The 18,331-nt window shown below is 44.4% G+C and overlaps 1 protein-coding gene across 2 annotated transcripts in view; it reads right to left on the bottom strand.

The window, feature by feature from the left end:
• The window catches only part of Lhcgr (luteinizing hormone/choriogonadotropin receptor), a 50,357-nt gene continuing 32,026 nt past the window's right edge, over window positions 1–18,331 (bottom strand). Inside the window, exons 7-11 of one of the 2 annotated variants that reach the window (XM_076942457.1) lie at window positions 16,513–16,581; window positions 13,873–13,947; window positions 11,723–11,908; window positions 8,476–8,556; window positions 1–2,588 (exon numbers count right to left, since the gene is read on the bottom strand). In XM_076942457.1, the coding sequence (XP_076798572.1) occupies window positions 1,478–2,588; window positions 8,476–8,556; window positions 11,723–11,908; window positions 13,873–13,947; window positions 16,513–16,581 (1,522 nt within the window). In that variant the 3' untranslated portion in view covers window positions 1–1,477. The remainder of the gene's footprint in view (window positions 2,589–8,475; window positions 8,557–11,722; window positions 11,909–13,872; window positions 13,948–16,512; window positions 16,582–18,331) is intronic. The other variant, XM_076942458.1, reaches the window with a different exon arrangement.

Raw genomic sequence — 18,331 nt, 5'->3', positions numbered from 1 at the left:
TTTTTGAGACAGGGTTTCTCTGTGTAGCCCTGGCTGTCCTAGAACTCACTCTGTAGACCAGGCTGGCCTCGAACTCAGAAATCCACCTGCCTCTGCCTCCCAAGTGCTGGGATTAAAGGCATGCACCACCACCGCCCGGCTGTGTAATGGACTTTCAATCAGAACAGCAAAGCAGCAAACAGAAGCTCTGTGATTAGACCCACCGGTAGGTTGTCCTTCAAGAGTCAACTGTTGCAAGTAACAAGTGCTTCTGACAAATACTAGATATATTTTCCAATAAACTGCAAAGAATAGAAATAATGTGAGTTAATAATTTTTAAAATTAAAATATTTTGTTTTGCTTAGAAATGCAAAGGTCTATACCCTATGGAAGAGTTGGGGGAAGGATTGTAGGAAGCCCAATAGTGTCAACTAACCTAGACACCTGGGAGCTCCCAGAGACTAAGCCACCAGCCAAAGAGCATACGTGGGCTGGTCCAAGGCTCCCCAGCTCATATGTAGCAGAGGACTGCCCTGTCTGGCCTCAGTGGGAGAGGATGTACCTAATCCTGTAGAGCCTTGATGCCCCAGGAAAGGGGGTACCCTCTCAGAGGCAAAGGGGAGGTGGGATAGGGTAAAGAACTCTGGGAAGGGATACTGGGAGTGGGGCAAAAACCCATGAAGCATGTAATGATCAAAAAAGTACACTAGGGTGTTAGAAATATTTTCCGATGTAGATTTAGGGAGTTTAATTAGCTAGGCATGTTTGCTGTGTATTATTTCCAAGATCCTGAGATAGGAGATGAGGAAACAAAATGGGCTGAGATGGGTTTCTGTCCACGAGGTATTCACGATGTAAGCCAAAGAAGTATGCAAAATGTGCCTTTAGATGGAAAGTTAAGTAAGTAGAGTGTAAATGGGAAATAGAAGTGTCTAGACTAGAGCTGTCTAATAGAATTCCTCGCACTGATGAAAACAGTTTGCATCTGTGCCTCCTATTACTAGTGAGATACATGAAGCACTTGGAATATGGCTAAGAAACTTACTTCTATGCAACGCTAACAGCTATCACACTGCATATTGCATCTCTTGAATAAATTTATCAAACTATCTGAGGACAAAGACCGTTTAAATTTCTTCTGATCTGTTATGAACTAATATACTTGGAGATTACAAGATTGAAAATCACAAGATTGAAGTAAAAAAGATCAGAGACATGGAAAATGACAACTTAGATTTTCGTAACATTAGATTCAACAAACAAAATGATTCTGTCTAAATTATTATAAAAATTTCTAAAGCCTTCTGAAATTTATGTCATCAAGTGTCATGGGCTACCCTCTGAAGCAGGTACAATTCTCTTAAAGTAACTAAAAATGAATATTTTTCTAAAACACATTATATTAAAGTGATTAATTTGGGTGGACTTTTTTGGAACATATTTAGGTACAATTCAGTAATGCAGTTACTGGTTTAACACTCTTGGAGGTGTAGGTTGTCAACAGTGCACTGTGGACAACTTCAGGGCAGCTGGGGGAGGCTTACTTGATCCTGGGAAGCCGTTTTTGCAGTTGGAGGTATATGCAGAAAATTTCTTCCTTCTGTAAAGTTCAGCCCTGTGTTTACAGCAGCCAAATCTGCTCAGCAACAGAAAGAAATCTCTCTGAAATGCCTTCGTGAAAATTGCATACAGAAATGGATTGGCACAAGAATTGACAGGATAAAAAAGGACTAGTAGAACTTTCGAGTTGGTGACAGTGATAAGGGGCACTTTGAAGGCAGCTGAGATGGCGAAGAAAGAAATGGGCGCCATGCACGTGAAGTCTGTGAAGATGAGGATGGCCATCTTTTTAGCAATTTTTGTATCCTTGTTAGGAGCTGTCAGCTCTGGATTTTGAACTGCAAAGTAGATCCTAATGTAGCAAGCACAAATGATGACAAAGGCCACCACGTTGAGAATCAAGATGGATAATATGTAGACTTGTGACAGAGTAGATTCGACATCCATGGGGAGGCAGATGCTGACTTTCATGTAATTGCTGACACCCACAAGGGGCAACGTGGCGATCAGAGTAGAAAAGAGCCATCCTCCAAGCATAATTGGGATGGCATGTCTTAGTCTCAGCTTTTGGTCCAGCTGAACAGCATAGGTGATGGTGTGCCATCTTTCCAGAGTGATGACCGTTAGGGTATAGACAGAAAGTTCACTGGCAAACACAGTAAAGAAGCCAGCTGTACTGCAGCCACTCCCTGTCTGCCAGTCTATGGCATGGTTATAGTACTGGCCTTTTGTTTGGGAGTCCACTGAGGCAATGAGCAGCAGGTAGAGCCCCATGCAAAAGTCTGCAAAGGAGAGATTACACATGAGGAAGCGGGGCACAGTCAGTTTATAACGACTGGTCAGGAGAACAAAGAGGACTGTCAAGTTGCCAAAGATGGCCAGTATATTAATTAGCCAAATCAGGACCCTAAGAAAGGCATAGCCCATAATGTCTTCACAGGGATTGAAAGCATCTGGTTCTGGAGCACATTGGAGTGTCTTGGGTGAACAGAAGCCATAATCGTAATCCCAGCCACTGAGTTCACTCTCCTCAAAGATGGCGGAATAACTGCAAGACAAACATTGGCTTGAGGGAAACATAAAAGGTTCCCATGATTCTGAGTATTAAAATAAATTCAAGAATCCTTAGTGGGCTTTTAAAGCCAAAGAAACAAAACAAAATAAAGCCATCATGGCCTTAGCCTTACATCTATTTGTTAAATTATCTCATTTGATGGAATTCTTTCAAAAGAAAATAAAAAGCTATCTAGACACTATAAAATATATCTACTTAACACACTGATGCAAAGACTTAATGAAGCTGTTTACAAGGAATGATTTTCTTTGAAAAACAAGTTTAGAAATGTAACATATACATGCAAAATAAAAAAATCCTTTCGTGGCATTTTCTTAGCTATTCATCTTATTTAGTTGCTAACCAAATTGCTACCAAGCTGTTTGTAGTAGGTCACAGTGGGATTGAATGGGTTGCAGCATTAAGAATCATCTAGTGGAGACTTGTCTGCACTGAAGTCCCCGGCTAATCCAGTGTTCCAAATGGGAACTAGGAAACAGCAGCAGATGACTGAGAGTATAGGAGTAGAGGGAGAAGAGGAGGGACCACAGACAAAAGGATGCGCTCCAGAACTCCTTAACGTGCGAGTCTGTTCCTGGGCCTGTATCCATACTCTCTCTTAGAGGCACATCTATTGACTTTTTTCTTGACAGCCATTATCCAGTTTTAGTTCTCTCCTACTCTGACCTCCTGGAAATGCTTTTCCAAAAACAGAATTCTGAGTTCCATTTATCCAACTCAACCCTCCTCCATGCCTGTGTGATATGATTCACATTCCTTTTGATGAGCCTCAAGGTTTCATTGGTCTGTGTTCTGCCTACTTCCGGAAATTTTTCTTTCTTTCTTATCTCTCTGGTAAATTCTTCCTCATCCTGAAAAACTTGTTTCTTAAGGAAATTATTCTTGTGCCTATTCACCAGAGACTTTATTCTTCTTCTCTGCTAGAGTTATACTTCGTAATCAAAACAATTTTACCAATATGTATGTTTATCTTGTTTAATATTATCTTAGTTTTGAGACAGCATCCCATGTAGCCCAGGCAGACCTTAAACTTGCTACACAGCCAAGGTAGGCCTTCTTAAACTTGGAAGATAGGTTAATCCTATCTTCCAAGTGTTAGATTATAGGTATGAATGTTCATGTTTGGCCAACTCTTAATTTTGGTATGTGTGTGTGTGTGTGTGTGTGTGTGTGTGTGTGTGTGTGTGTGTGTGTGTTTGTCTCCCTGTGTGTAGGACAGAGGAGAACCATGCATGCCATTCCTCAGGCAACTTTCTACCTTTGTTACTTGAGATGGGATCTTTCATTTGCCTGGAGGTTACCAAGTATGCGAGGCTGGCTGGCCTGTCTTTGACTGTCTATCATTGGGACTACAGGATTATTAACCATATCTTGCTGTTTTTCTTCCTCTTCTTCTTCTTCTTCTTCTTCTTCTTCTTCTTCTTCTTCTTCTTCTTCTTCTTCTTCTTCTTCTTCTTCTTCTTCTTATGTGGGTTCTAGAAATCAAACTCAGGTATTCATGTTTGCAAGACAAGAACTCTACCAAGATCAAGATCCTATTTCTGAAGTTATAGTGTCTAGCAGAGTTTTGGTTCTATTCAATAAATCTTTATGGAATGAGTAAATCTAGACTCGGGAGGCCCTGGATCTGGAAGGCATTAATAGCACCCGGGAACATTGAGCATATATTTGATGATGGATGTAGGCTCAGTAAGTTTTGACCTTGCCCATTATCTGATAATTTTGGAAGCTGGATAAATGAGATAATTTTCTGGAAAGCCCATTGCAAGTATGTATTTCACCAAAGAGTTTCTCTCATTAAAAAGTATCTTTCCCTTCCAAGAATGATGAGGGTAGCTTCCTTAATACTGTTCAGCTTTCATAGTACTGGAAGGTGCTTTGTAGGCTGATGGGGAAAAACAAGTCTTTAATAGTCTTACTCATCTGTGAACCCTGCCAACTATGATAATGAACTGTGTGCAAAGATACACCCACAGATGCAATAGTGGCTCAACTGTTATAGGAGTAGCCAACGTCTGATTGAATTTAGATACACTCTACAAGGAAAAGCATGGCTGGGACTGTAAATCTGGCTAGAACATACAATTGTGGTACTATAGGGGTGAACTACTACTATTATTTTTCTAAGTGGATATCATGTCCAACTGTCCTTTAAACTCAATCTCTGTGCCCACAGATTAGTGCAGCTCTGAGTCTTCATCAAAGAAGTTGATGTGCAGTGAATTCCAATTAATACAGAAATTTACGATTGGTCAAAAGTCAGAGAGTAAGTGTTAGTGGTGGGCTTGGTCACAAAAAGTTCATCTATCTACCCCCTCCCCCAAAGACGACGAGGCTGGTTGTTATACTCAGGAACTCACAAGCAGCTGCAGTCCTTGCTTAAGACCTGCACAAGATCAAAGCAGCCAACATTCCAGTATGAAGTGGGAAGAGGCTCACAGGTCCAGACTCCTCACCAGGAGGATCTATTGACAATTAGAAACTTCTCTGGGAAGGGAGAGTCCTTTTCTTTAAGAGTGTGGCTCTTGCCGGGCAGTGGTGGCGCACGCCTTTAATCCCAGCACTTGGGAGGCAGAGGCAGGTGGATTTCTGAGTTCGAGGCCAGCCTGGTCTACAGAGTGAGTTCCAGGACAGCCAGGGCTACACAGAGAAACCCTGTCTCGAAAAACCAAAAAAAAAAAAAAAAAAAAAAAAAGAGTGTGGCTCTTGGTAGGTCAATCATACTTCCAGTGGGTAGCCCCACACTTACGAGTTTCTGGGCAGAACATATTGTACTCAGTGAGTTATTTAAAAACAAAAGAAGACATACAGTTGGGGGTAGGGAGGGGAGATGGTAGGTAAATGTAGGAAAAGTTTGGAGTGTGTGTGTGGGTGAATATGATATATGAAATTCCTAAAGAATTCATTAAAATGTGTTTTAAAAAGTATCTTTCCCTACTCTCCAAATCTTTCATGTTCTATCCTTGGAAGCTGTGCCTATTCTCTGAATTGATGGAAGATTGCTGAGGCCTTCAGTACCAGAAGGAGAACAATGTGAAAATCCCGGAGCAGGACTCAGATCTGGGGAAGAGCTGTGTCCACACAGAGGACAGCAGAGAAACCTCATTGGTTTTATTATTAAGCAACTTTAAAGCAACACACTTATTAGTTTATTTACATCAGGATAATTTTATACTGCTAGGTTTTCAGGAGATGGTGGTTATAAAGAATGAATAAGGAAACAAATCCTTCTTAATAATTATAGATCATCTGATTGAATCCCTCGTACAAGGTTAGAAAGGGAACCAAGATTTAAAAAGATAGAGATATACCCAAAGTCCCTTATGGGGACAGTGTTAGGATTTCACCTTCACATTCTCAGCTCAGAGATCTTTATCATTATTCAGTCAGTGGTTTCCAAAGTATGGTCTGTGGATCGATCTCTATGTGAACCACCAGGATATTTGCTAAAAATGCATATAAAAATTTAGAGGCACAGAGCCCAGAAATCTACACTTCAAGCGCATTCTGTAGATGCTTCATACAAAATAGTGACTCAAACCTGGATAAAAATATTTTGACCATTGTGGCCTTGATTTCTTTATTCCCTTTGCCCTATCAAATCATCTCACTTGTTTGAGGGACTAATTTAGGATACCTAAAAAATGCTTCCATGATTTCTTAACAAATATAAGGGGGCCCACTTGCTCCTTCCTCGATCCCTCCTTGGTCTTTTTGACTTGTCAGGCCTATGTCTGGCAGATCTTTTCCTGGGCTGGCTCCCAAGGGCAGTGGCATGCCTACTGACAAAGGCAGATTCTGGTGGCTCTGTTGGGAAGTGTAAATGGATTCAGGGACTTAGGAATATTGGTGTAGGAGGCAGAAGCAGTCATACCACTGCTCCAGTGACAGCTGAAAGAGAAAGAGGACCTGGGGGGTGGGTCTTAGGAGGACAGTGGGGTCAGCTGCAGTGCTGAGAACACTGTGTTTTCTTGAGAAGCACAGGTGAGACTTGGGGTGACTGGAGAATGGCTATCTGGTGGAACTTTGCATTTATTGACAAAGTGCTTTCGGGGGCTGGTGACATAGCTCTGTTGGTAGAGTGCTCACATAGTGTGCACGGGGCCCTGGGACAGGGACACAGCACCTAATAAACTGGATATGAGAGCACATGCCCATACTTCCAGAATTCAGGAACCAGAAGCAGGGGACTCAGAGTGTCAAGGTGATTTTTGACTGTATAGTAAGTTTGAGGCCAACCTAGGCTATTCGAATTCCTACATTTCAAAAATAGTAGTTCCACTAGAAGCACTGTAACTTAGTTAGATTATTAATTTCAGGTAGCTTGATGCATGTGAGCTAGATGTTGAAGCCTCTTACCATAATGAACTCAAAGAGGATGCTCATTTGGAAAGTCTGAAGCTGGGCTAATGATGGTTACTGAAGGTGGGTTAAAGTCTTTTCCTATAACCACCCATTGACACCACAACTGACGGTACTTAGAAATGGTTTTCTGTGTGTAAGTATAAAGCCACATGACTGCAAAGGAATCATGTGGAAGGAGACAAAGTAACACAAAGAGGGATGTGCAAGGAAAGGAATATTGCAGGGTACATAGTGGCGACTCAAAGGAAAGAAAGGAAAGAGATAGACTGACACCATCTTAGGTGCTGCTGGGATGATGTCCTTCAATCTGGTTCTGAAAGTCAAGTCTCATTTCTGTCACTCCCTATTGAGAGGAAAGGTGTCTCAGAAAGCATAAATGCTATCCAGAACTACTCTCCCCAGAAGGTCTATGTCCAGCTTTGTACTGCAAGAATATTACTGTCAAGGGTCACATCTAACTTTGCGATACCTCCAGGTCCAAGGTCTTCCCATCACACTGCACATTGTCTCCATAGCACTCTGGGACTGAGGGGAGAGAAAACAGAAGAGAACTGCAGAGTATCTGAGAGGAACATCTGGTTTTGTAGTCCTTCAGGGCACATGGGAGGAATAATAATAAATGTGGCTTAGGGACACAGGGGTTGTCTTCTGAGGCATGTTCTTTTGCAATTGAAGGTAAGTGAAATGTCAGGGCAGTCAGCATTAAAAGCAAGAAAAATGTTAGGCGCCAGTCAGTAGAATGGACATGTAGCTGCCGTCTAATGCATGATAATGATGACATTAAGATTAATGAGAAGGAGATGGAGAGGTAGTGTTCTTAGTGCAGTGCTTGCTGTGCACGCCAAGGACTCCAGTCCTGGGAAAGTGGAGCTGAGAGGATCCCTCAGCTTAAGGGTCAGTCAGCTTAACCTAATTGGTGAGCTCTGGGTCTCAGGGAAAGACCCTGTCTCAAAAACACAAAGTAGATGAATCCTGAAAAAGGACATCTAAAGTAACCTCTGGCTTCCATACAACACATGCACATGCATCCGCACACACCAGAACACACACATGAAAGAGTAACACCGCACTCAGGAGCATGGTCTTTGACAAGAAGTAGTTGTCTTTAGAAACCATGTGTGCAGTCAGCTTGTCTTTGTGGAGTATGACTAGTGACAATTCAGATGAAGTCATCCTTTAGAGTGGCCCTTGGTGACACCCAAATACCTGAAAAATAAAACTGCCATTTTATACACACTAATGTTTATAGTAACAACTTCCTTATAGTCTTAGACTTTTACATTTCATTTTTGCTTTTCTTTTCAACAACTAAGATCACACGTACAACCAGCTGGCTCTTGCAAAGGGAAAATATTCCCATTTAAAACTATAGAAAAACACCTTGCAAACATCCTCTCACCAAGACTTTTATCAAAAGAAAATCGTCGAAGCAAATAACAATAAGGTACCCACAGAAGAGGCCGTGGCTTCAGCACGTCTGCGTGTGAATACTTACAGTGTCTCGTTAGTCGCCTTTCTAACTGTGCTTTCACATTGTTTGGAAAAGTTTTCAAAAATGGAAAATGAAAAATTCTGTCTGAAAGAGAAGAGGTAGAAAAAGAGAAAAACAAGCCATGAGCTCCTGACCCTTTAACCTGATTGTGTCTGTTTATGCATTACTCATCCACACTCCTTAGCCATCCTACCCTCTGAGTTCTGTGCCATTGTCCTGACAGAAATGCTTCTGAGGAGAGAGTATATATCTTCCTGAATTGTTCTTAGTGTCTCCAGCTTAGAGAAAATGCTTCTGAATGCGAAGTGTTTTGTTTGGGCCTGGCGGGGGGGGGGGGGGACCGTAAATCAATGCTTATTAAAAGCTGCTTTTGTGGTGTATTCAAGTTAGCGCCTCACCAACTCTTCTCCCTCCTGTCGGCCTTGATTAACTACTTGGCATTCATGACTTTGAATCGTAACCAGGAGCCTTTCTGTCAGGATTCTGTGGGGCTGGGTGTGCTGTTGTGTATTTAGGCCTTCAGCTTTTGTGCAAAACCTAACATAGATGTTCCCTTCTTTTCTGTCTTCCCCTCTGGGAAGTTTGGCTTGGAGAAAGGGGATGTGACAAGAAGATAGAAGGCTGGTGCATGGCAACCAAACCTACAGCGCGTCAAAATAAAGAATGAGGGTGAGGGAGCTGCTGGGAGTGCCGCAGCCTTCCTTGAGGAGGATGGGAAGGTGAGGCAGCCCAAAGGGAAGCAGGCCCTTGGTAGTAATGGGAGTGTGCAAATCAGAAAGATGGGGACTTGACCACAGGGTCTTTCAGAGATTAATCCTCTTGTTATTCTAGGTACTATTATGTTTGTAAACTTGTACTGAGTCTCTGTCCCCATCCCAGTCCCCACCTGCTTCATGTGTAATAGGGGTGAGGGTAGTTCTGGCTCAGTATTTGACAGAGATACTGTACGCAGACAAATCCACAGTTAACAGGAACTTGGCCTCCAAATGATAACACTGGATGATACCCATTCTATCTCCACAGTTACCAAGAATGTCTTAGAAAGCTGTGCCCAAGCAGTCGAGTGTGTTATCTGCAGGGTGACTCAGTTTGCACCCAAATCCCACAGACTGAACTTCAACTCTTTATCTTCACTGACCTCTAAGGCTTCGTTGGGCTTGATAGTCACAGAAGTACCTGTGACTGAGTGGACATTTTCAAGCTCACTTAGGACAATGTGTGTGATGGCATTCACACCTAGCTCGGACAGTCATAGTTCATACCCCCCTTCCCACCAACAGGTAGTCTCTTTTACCTTCTAGAGTGTTGAAGTAAACACATGTCGGTGATTGCAGAAAGACTGCGACCTCTTCACCACAGAAGTGTAAGGAGGTGACCGGAACCAGCTTAACTCTAAACCACCATGTCTGTCTGTCTGTCTGTCTGTCTGTCTGTCTGTCTGTCTTTTACCAGCTTTGCCACCTTCAACCTCACCCTTCATTCTGCTGCCCTACTGAGATTTCATAAAAGCAAATTTGCATAATCTCCCTTTAAAGTCTTCGAAGCTCTCCCTCCTCTAGCTCCCTGGAGGGCTGGTACTCAGGGCCCACCTTGGCCTACCAGTGTCTTGGACTGCTTCTTCTGAGGCATCTTCCCTCATTGCCCACAGTCTTCCTGTGCTTGCTTTCAAATAACGCCCATCCAGTGTCTCTTGCCCTCCGCTTTCACATGAGCCTTTCCATCTTGGCATGCTTTCCCCCAAGCCTTCTGTGCAAAGCTCAGTTAAAGTCATCTCCCCAAGGAGGTCTCCCACGAGCCCCAGACACCCCTCAACCTTGAGCGTTTTGTCCGTCTCTCTGTTCTGTCACAACATCCACTGACACACCCCTCAGTACTCCTTTATGTTGCCTGCCCACTCTGTGATGACTGCCCATCTTTTCTGCTCTCAAACCTGGTACACTGCAAAGTGGCCAGTGCTCAGTTCAAGTCATCTGAAGCTCAGTTAATGATGTAGAATTTGAGCTGGATTTGGTGGCCAAGGTCTTTAATGCTAGTACTTAGGAGGCAGAGCCAAGTGTATCTCTGTGTGTTCAAGGCTAGTCTGGTCTGCACAGTGAGTTCCAGGACAGCCAGGGCTATATAGTGAGATCCTATCTCACCACCCCCTCACAAAGGGGGCGGGGGAGGGGAATAGAGCTTTAAACACAGCAAGTGCTTTGTCTTTTCAGCTGTTCCAAATATTTAGGTAGAACCAAGTGTACTTACTCGCGTGCGCGTGTACACACACACACACACACACACACACACACACACACACACACACGCTACAGCCTGGTTGATCAGCTATAAATAGGTTAATTCCAAACAAAGGCAGCGGCAGCCTGGTGACGCTCCACAGTGCCCTGTCTAATGAATTGATTGAGTACATCTTTGCAGACTGCAGTAGTGACTCCAGAGCTCTGCATTTTCCCACTGGGAGTAGTGTATTGGGCAATGAGAACAAGAGAGCGCACCAAGGCTTGCAGCGAAAACAATCTTGAGACAGGGGTGGGAGAGCAGGCGGTGTCACGCTACTGCACCACAACTTTGCAAAGCTAGCTGTTGCTGCTTCTTTCATTTATATGTGTGACATGTGCTGGGTCCGGATGCAGAGTGGTGCCTGTCAGCTGGAAAACTCTGGAGAAACAATGCTATAGAATAAAATCCTGCCCCCTAACGGCTGCCACCCTTACCTCCACCCACCCGACCCGCAGTCTGGGGTACAGGGAAGCGGTCAGACTCCCTCTGCTGCACGCACAGCGGCAAGGCGCTCCCATCCTTTCCATGCTGTTCCCTAACCCATCTGCAGTAGATAAGTTTCTGTTCAGAAATGGAAGTTGCTTTTCCGTGGAAGACAAATAGTTTAAAAACAAAGCAAAACAAATAAAAAAAAAAAACCCTCAAAACCAAACCACGTAGTACTCTGACAATTTTAAATTCAAGATTAACTGGGTAAAATGTTTTCTGCTGACGGAATGGACTGGGTCTTTGATAACAGGTTTTGCAAAGGTGCTGCAGAGGTGCTTCAAGCATTTGGCAAGTTTGTGAGGTGCCGGGCCCAGCACATGGAAACGTCAGGACGAGAAACAGCTCATTTTGTTTTTGTCTGTCTAAAAACAACTCCACTGCAGCGTTGGCAGGAAAATCAGCCGGTAAAGGCCAGGGCACCATGGACCAGGGGACCAGATCTAGATCGGAGCTTCTCTGCAGCAACACGGTCCTACTCACTTACTCTTTCTTCGGCAAATTCCGGAAAGCGCAGCAGTGACTGGGGTAGGTCAGCGTGGCAACCAGGAGGCTGGCAAATTTTTCTCTGGAGGGCAATGTTTTCAGTGAGTAGGATGACGTGGCGATGAGCGTCTGAATGGACTCCATCCCGTGGCTTGGCAGGGCCTGCAATTTGGTGGAAGAAATATCCCTGAACCGCAAAGGGGAGAGAAACTCTTTATTGACTGATTTTACACATTTTACTCCCAAGTCCTCCTCTATGGTCTGAGAAATCTTTCCTCCATTTTGTTTTCCCTATAACTCATCATTTCTTTCATCATGATCTGAATTCCAAAGACCGGTTGTAGGATTCTCATCTTTCAGGCTCTTTCTTACCCACCCTTCTTTTCAGTTTGCCTTGTGGCTCTGTGTGCCTGCCTTCCATACGGCCACTAGAATTTTCTCTGCTGTCTCCCGATTCCTCTGTATCTCTGACTCCTGTATCTCTGACTCCTTCTGACCGCCTCTCCCTCCTTATGTCTACCCTCCACCTCTTCCTCCCCCCTGCCCTCTCCCTATTTTACAAAAACCAACTGCTTGCTTTCTAACAGCGGGCACATAGGTGACATCAGCTTTTCTTTCCGGCCCAGGGGGAAATATTCAGGGTTTGATGCCTGTGTCTGTCTGATTGACCAAGCTCAGCAGGGGAGGTTTTCATAAACTGCAGATGCACCACCCTATTAAGAGCTTCATGTGGCATGAGCTATCATCCACCCAGGAAGCAGAGCACATGCTCTCTAATAACTAGTTAGACGTGTCCATCCAAAGCAAGCAAACACCATGCAGAGCTAGCACAGCTGCACAGGAGGCTCGGGGCTTTACACAAAGCTCCTTGGTTTTGCTAGACTCGAGGCAAACTCTAAGGAAAACCCAAATGTACAACATTTCAGGAAGAAGGAGTTGGGTAGGAGTTTCAGTTTTTAAGTCCTGCTTGTACTCTAAGTGGTTAATGCTAACCGCTTCCCAGCAGCGAAGCATTCCTGACAGTCTGTCCCCATGGAGGTTCAGGACCTGGCACAAGGATGGAGTGATAGCAGTGGGAGGCAGGGGAGGACAGGTGTATGGATGCGAATGTACCCAGGGTCTAAGTTCCTGGACGAACAGTGGAGACAGGAGACTGTCTCCCAAAGGCTCTAGGTGCCTCCCTGCTTCTGGTACTTGCTGATTTAGGAAGCCAGTGCTCTGTTCTGTTTTAGAGTCTTTAGATGCTATCGGGCTGCAGACTTTTCCCAGTCATGAAGGAGGTTGTTGTTTGTTTTCTGAGTGGCCTCACATGGCTGGGAAGTCATCGGCCCTAGAACCTACTATTGGGATTCTGCTAACCGGCCATTAATATGTAGTAATCTAAACTGCCTTCTGAATGTTTGTGCTTTTACTTAAAGTCCTGAGAATCTCTCAACCTTGGTTGGAGAAGCTTTTATTTGCATAAACCCTTGTATTGAAGCCCAACTCATGGAGGGTTCGAGGCTCACTCCTCACACGATTGCAGGGAGAACCCACCTGCAACATCTTAGCTATGGCCATCTAAATGCTAGGGGCAGTTCATGTCAGAATGGATTCTCTGAGTGAGTTCCAGGTGGAGAGTTACCTTCCATTTGCACGTGAGTCCACACCCTGTGTTTGACATTACTGGTTGACTTATGGCCCCTCAAATTCACGTTAAAATCTTTTTTTTTGCTAGGAGCTCAGAATATCTTATTTGGACACAAGCTCTTTAATGAGAGCAAATGAGGCCATCACGCTAAGTATCTACGATGCCCGTCTCTTAATAAAACGCCGGGGAAGGGGGGGAGTGAATTACCAGAGAAGAGAGACACCCAAAATACTTAACAACAGAAGCAACACATGGAGACTGAGGTTACACTACACAACCAGAGGGACCCTCAACAGGCAAGAGAAAGATTGAGTGCAATCTTCCCTCAGAGGCACCAAATTGCAGCCCCTGGAAATGAGGGGCTATGTCAGGGGCAGGGCTTCATGTGGATAGGACAGCCCTGACACATTTGATCCTTTTGAACTATAGATGTTGCAAGCCAGGCTGGTAGTGATAGGACTTGACAACAGGGTTGTTAGGGTGCACTCTGTGAGGAGAGGAGGCTGCACCACTGTACTTACAGGATACTGGGCCCTGTGGCCCCCTGGAAGGCCCCACTATGCATCTTCTCCAGGTGGATGTTTTCTTTCAGCTCCCTGTGAGGAAAAACAGCTCCCTTAGTCATGCTTGCACTTCACACCAACCTTCACAGTGTGAATGCCCAAACTAGGCTGTGTGCATGGTGTGGTGGGGCGGAGGGGCGGGGGAGTAGACAGACTGGAAGAAAGGAGTCCTTGGTGAAACTGTGGAATTGGTATTTGGTTTCACCTATTGTTTGTTTTTTTCCCATCATTTGGTGAAACCCTTTGTCCCATGATTTAACAGATTCAACCTCTCCAAATCTTCTGGATTTGTGAGAACTTGCTACCAAGCGGCTTGGGGAGGATTCAAAAGCTCCTCGGAATGCCCAAGGCTACTGGGTTAAAGTGCAGTGAACTCCTTATCCTTCTGAGGTTTTGTGACCTTGGAGCCCTCAGAATTTGTCAAAAACCAAACCAAGCCACAAACCAAACAAAGAGTAAGGCTCCAAGTAGTTCTCACAATGATTCCTTTGAAATGTGCATTCTCAGTGAGTGCAGGGAGTAGTCACAATGTCTAGGTGGCTGAAGTCACAAAGGACTTCAAGTCCTGTCTCTGTTGGGAAGATCCAGTATCCTTGTCCTGCTCCTCCAGCCTCTGTCCTTTCTATTAACAGAGGAACACTCTCCGAATTTCCTCCCGTGTTGTCTAAACCTTCTTCCTTTGAACCTCACATTCTCAAAGTTCTGAAAAGCTCCTGAGCACATTTCTTCAGGGGCTGTTCCTCTTGCTGGCTTCTTCTTGGGACACATTTTCCTCTACTTTTGTCTGTCCACATGAGACTGGCTCAAAGCCTGCACCCCCACTCCCCACTGTTATTTAACACCTTCCCCTGCCTCTGAAATCCTGGAGGACTTGCTGGCTCTCTGACCAAGCACAACACACTGCCTTCTGTTTGAGTTACCCTTCAGGTACAGCTCACACACCATTTGGAATTGCCTTTTCCTGTGCTGTGAATCCCTGTGGGTAAACCCCTACAGCTTACAGTTTACTCCTTTTCATCCCTGCTGGAATATAGCATGCCATCTTCAGTAGAAATGTGGTTTGTTGCATGAATAATAGAAGGGGGCATCTGAGAGTAGATGAGGATGGCTGTGATGCTCCTCCCGAATCTTAGGGTTCTTATTAATGAACTCTTTATGCAACTGCCAAGTGAGCAAGACAATTTCCAAATCCCCTCCAAGAGGACAATGCGTATACAGCTCCCACTTCTTCAGAGTGTGGTAGTAGGATTGAGACCCTGAGCTGAGTGCATGCAAACCTTCATCCACTCATTCACGAGAATCTCGGGATAAACTAAATCAGTGAGCACTTACTGATGCACCATGCTAAGCACTGAGGATACAAATCTGACCTTTGCGCTTGCTGGATCAATCCTCAAAATAAATAATCCTCTATTGGCAGCCTTGCTTACGAATGAGGACACCGTGGCTCGGGCAGGGTAACTTGTTCAAGGTGATACAAGTTGATAGTGAATCTTAGGCCTTGGCTTCCATCTGCTGAACTACACAGCATGGTATCAGCACAGTGGGCACCTTGGTTAGATCTATAGTTACAAATTATTAGTATATTATTTAAACTTGAGATACTTAGCCTCAGACCTTGACATACGAGAGTCTTCTGGGGACTTCTTTTAAGTGTAAATTCTTAGCCCTTTTCAGATCCACCAAGGCAAAGAAAGTCAGCTCAGGAATCTGCATTAACAAGCAGATGTGATTCTTACAGGCTTTCCTAAAGCTTGAGGATCACTGGTGTGGACCATGCTTCAGACAATTTTATTAAAAAGTTTTGTTACATTATTTATTTAATTTGTGTGTGAGAGAAAACTTGCGCATGCCAAGGTGTGTGTGTGTGTGTTTGTAGGTCCCAAGACAACCTTTTGAAAGTCAGATCTTTCCCCAAGGTTGCTTGCTTGAGCTTACAGAACCTCATCCTGTGCTGTCATGGACCACATGCATCCCTATAAATGTGTGAACTGACGATGCTGTGGGGAGGAGAGGTTGAGAGGGATGAAGTGAGCCATCCTTAGGATGTGTCCCTGAATTGAAGGCTGTTACTGGGTGTGTGTGTGGTGATGGGGGGAGGGGAGCAGCAGGAGGCTGGACTGAAGTACAGAATAGCCAGAGCTCCCTCTCCTCTGGAGAACTGCTTCTTTCCTGCCAGCAGGGGGGAGGTGTTGTGAAGCTGTGGCTGATTAGCTGGTAAATGGTGTCACCCCACTTCCCTTCAGTGGGGTCTGGGGAAGAGTCTCTTTCTAAAATAGTCTGCCTCTAACACACCATCAACCTGCATGAGGGGCCCAGAGAGGGGAGCTGCGAGGTGGAGGAGGTGCAAAGTAGGGTGTTGAATATTTCAGCAAACTGTCAACTTCAATGCGAGGAGGCTGCTTTCCTCTTTGAAATCAGGGTTCTCTGGGGTTTCCAGCCAGCCGGTTGCCTTAGTAACACACATGCAACTAGGAGGACTAGCCACTTGAAAGTTTATTTTTGCCCAAAGTTAGTTGCTGCAGATTGAATGTGATCTGGTAGCCAGAGTAATGCTTCATTTTTATTCATGAGCCGGGGAAATAAGCATATACTTACAGCGAGATCAGCGTCGTCCCATTGAATGCATGGCTTTCTACCTCTTCAAATCCATTTCCATACAGTTTGCTGAAGGAGGGAGGAGAGAGGGCTTAGGGACGGGAAGCCAGCTGACAGAAACACACCTTAGAAGCAGCCGCTCTCCCTTTGTGACATTTATTGCTAAGATAACCACTGGCATTCACAACAGCTAGCTGTCTCTCCAAAAGTCTGGACTCCGGAGGCGCGTGGGGTGAAGCTGTTCTTACCTCCATCACTGCTGCCAGTTTCTAAAATGTTTACTAGGTGCTGGGTGATTGACTGCTCCTAACACCCCCATGTTCTGATTTACTTCTTTGGGCTCATGGCTTTGTTGATGCCAAACTGGCTTCGTAGTCCCAAAAAAATCTAAACGTCTGCGAACAGTTATTTAAGCTCCATTAGCAAGTAGAGAAAGCAACGTAGTTGAGAGCAACCAGCGTTTTAAAAAGTGAAATGGAGCAAGTGAGACACGTTGGAGGATATTGCCATCAGTTAGGGTATGAATGCTTATTAAATTGTGTTCTGTTATTTTATATAAAAAATATAAGGTATCTATAAAACAACCCCCATACGTGAAACACACACACACTCAAATTCACACACACATACTCATACACAAATACACACACACTCACACATAAACTCACACACACACATAAATATACACACACACTTACACATAAACTCGCACACACGCACAGAAACACACACGCACCTGCTCAGACTGAGACATAAGAGGCCCCTGTCCCGCAGCCACACTGAAGTGTCAGAGCCAGAAAGGAGTCCAGGGAAAAATGATTCAGACACCTGCTCCTATGTCCCCAAGGTTTCTGTCGTCTCTATGGATTCAGGTCAACATAGATGTCTACCTTCCTGCTGCTTGCACATGTAGTGTGTGGATGTGTTACTTCTTCCCAGCAACCACAGCAAACCTTGGACAATAGATAGAGGGGGCCCTCATGCTGAAGTATGATGTTCCAAACTCAGGAAATCTAAATTAGAGATTACAAATAATCCCTGCAACCTGCTCATTAGATTAAGAAAGAGCCGAGGAGTGAGACAGTTAAGCCCCTGCTACACATTTTATAAAGAATTAGGAAAAAGAAGCACAAAGGCTCCAGACACAGAAACAATGAAGAAATGGAAATGCTAATCACACTTGTCTGATTGGTGTATGTTGTGTATATTATTGTAATATTGCACCATGCTCCATAACCTGTACAATAAATAAACAGTGGTTAACCTACCCCCCCGAGCCCCACCAAACTAGGAGCTTCAAATGCTTGAAGGACCTAAAACCACCAGCTTTGGCATCCATGGTAACAAGAACCCTCCCTAACTTCTGGGATTCTTTTCTGTGTACAGTTACACACAGGAACTCCTGTGACCCATATTGGATTGTTGGATGAACTATTTCCCAATAGTTTCCCCTATTATTTTCTAGTGTAAAGCATAAAGGGATAGGTCTTTTTCAGACCTGTCATTTTAGGTAATTACATACAGCTTTCTCACCATGTTGGCAACTGAATCTCACAAGACCTTTTAAAAAGTGTTATACTTAGAATATTGCTCTTTGTCAACCTCCTGTCACGGCAGGGGTTCTTATAGGTATCGCTGTTCAATGAAACAGTCACAACTCTGTTTCCTCCGAAATCTAAGTTTTCAGAGTCTAGACCACTACTGTCGAAGCGTGTGCCACCATCCACTTAAACAGAATAGTGCAAGCTTGAGTGACATGAGGCTTCAGACTCAGTCCCACTGCATGTGTAACCCAGCCCTGCTTCACCCAATTGGGAAC

Source organism: Arvicanthis niloticus, chromosome 11 (genome assembly GCF_011762505.2).
Source record: "Arvicanthis niloticus isolate mArvNil1 chromosome 11, mArvNil1.pat.X, whole genome shotgun sequence".
NCBI lineage: Eukaryota > Metazoa > Chordata > Mammalia > Rodentia > Muridae > Arvicanthis > Arvicanthis niloticus.
This window is presented reverse-complemented; position numbering and strand designations above follow the sequence as displayed.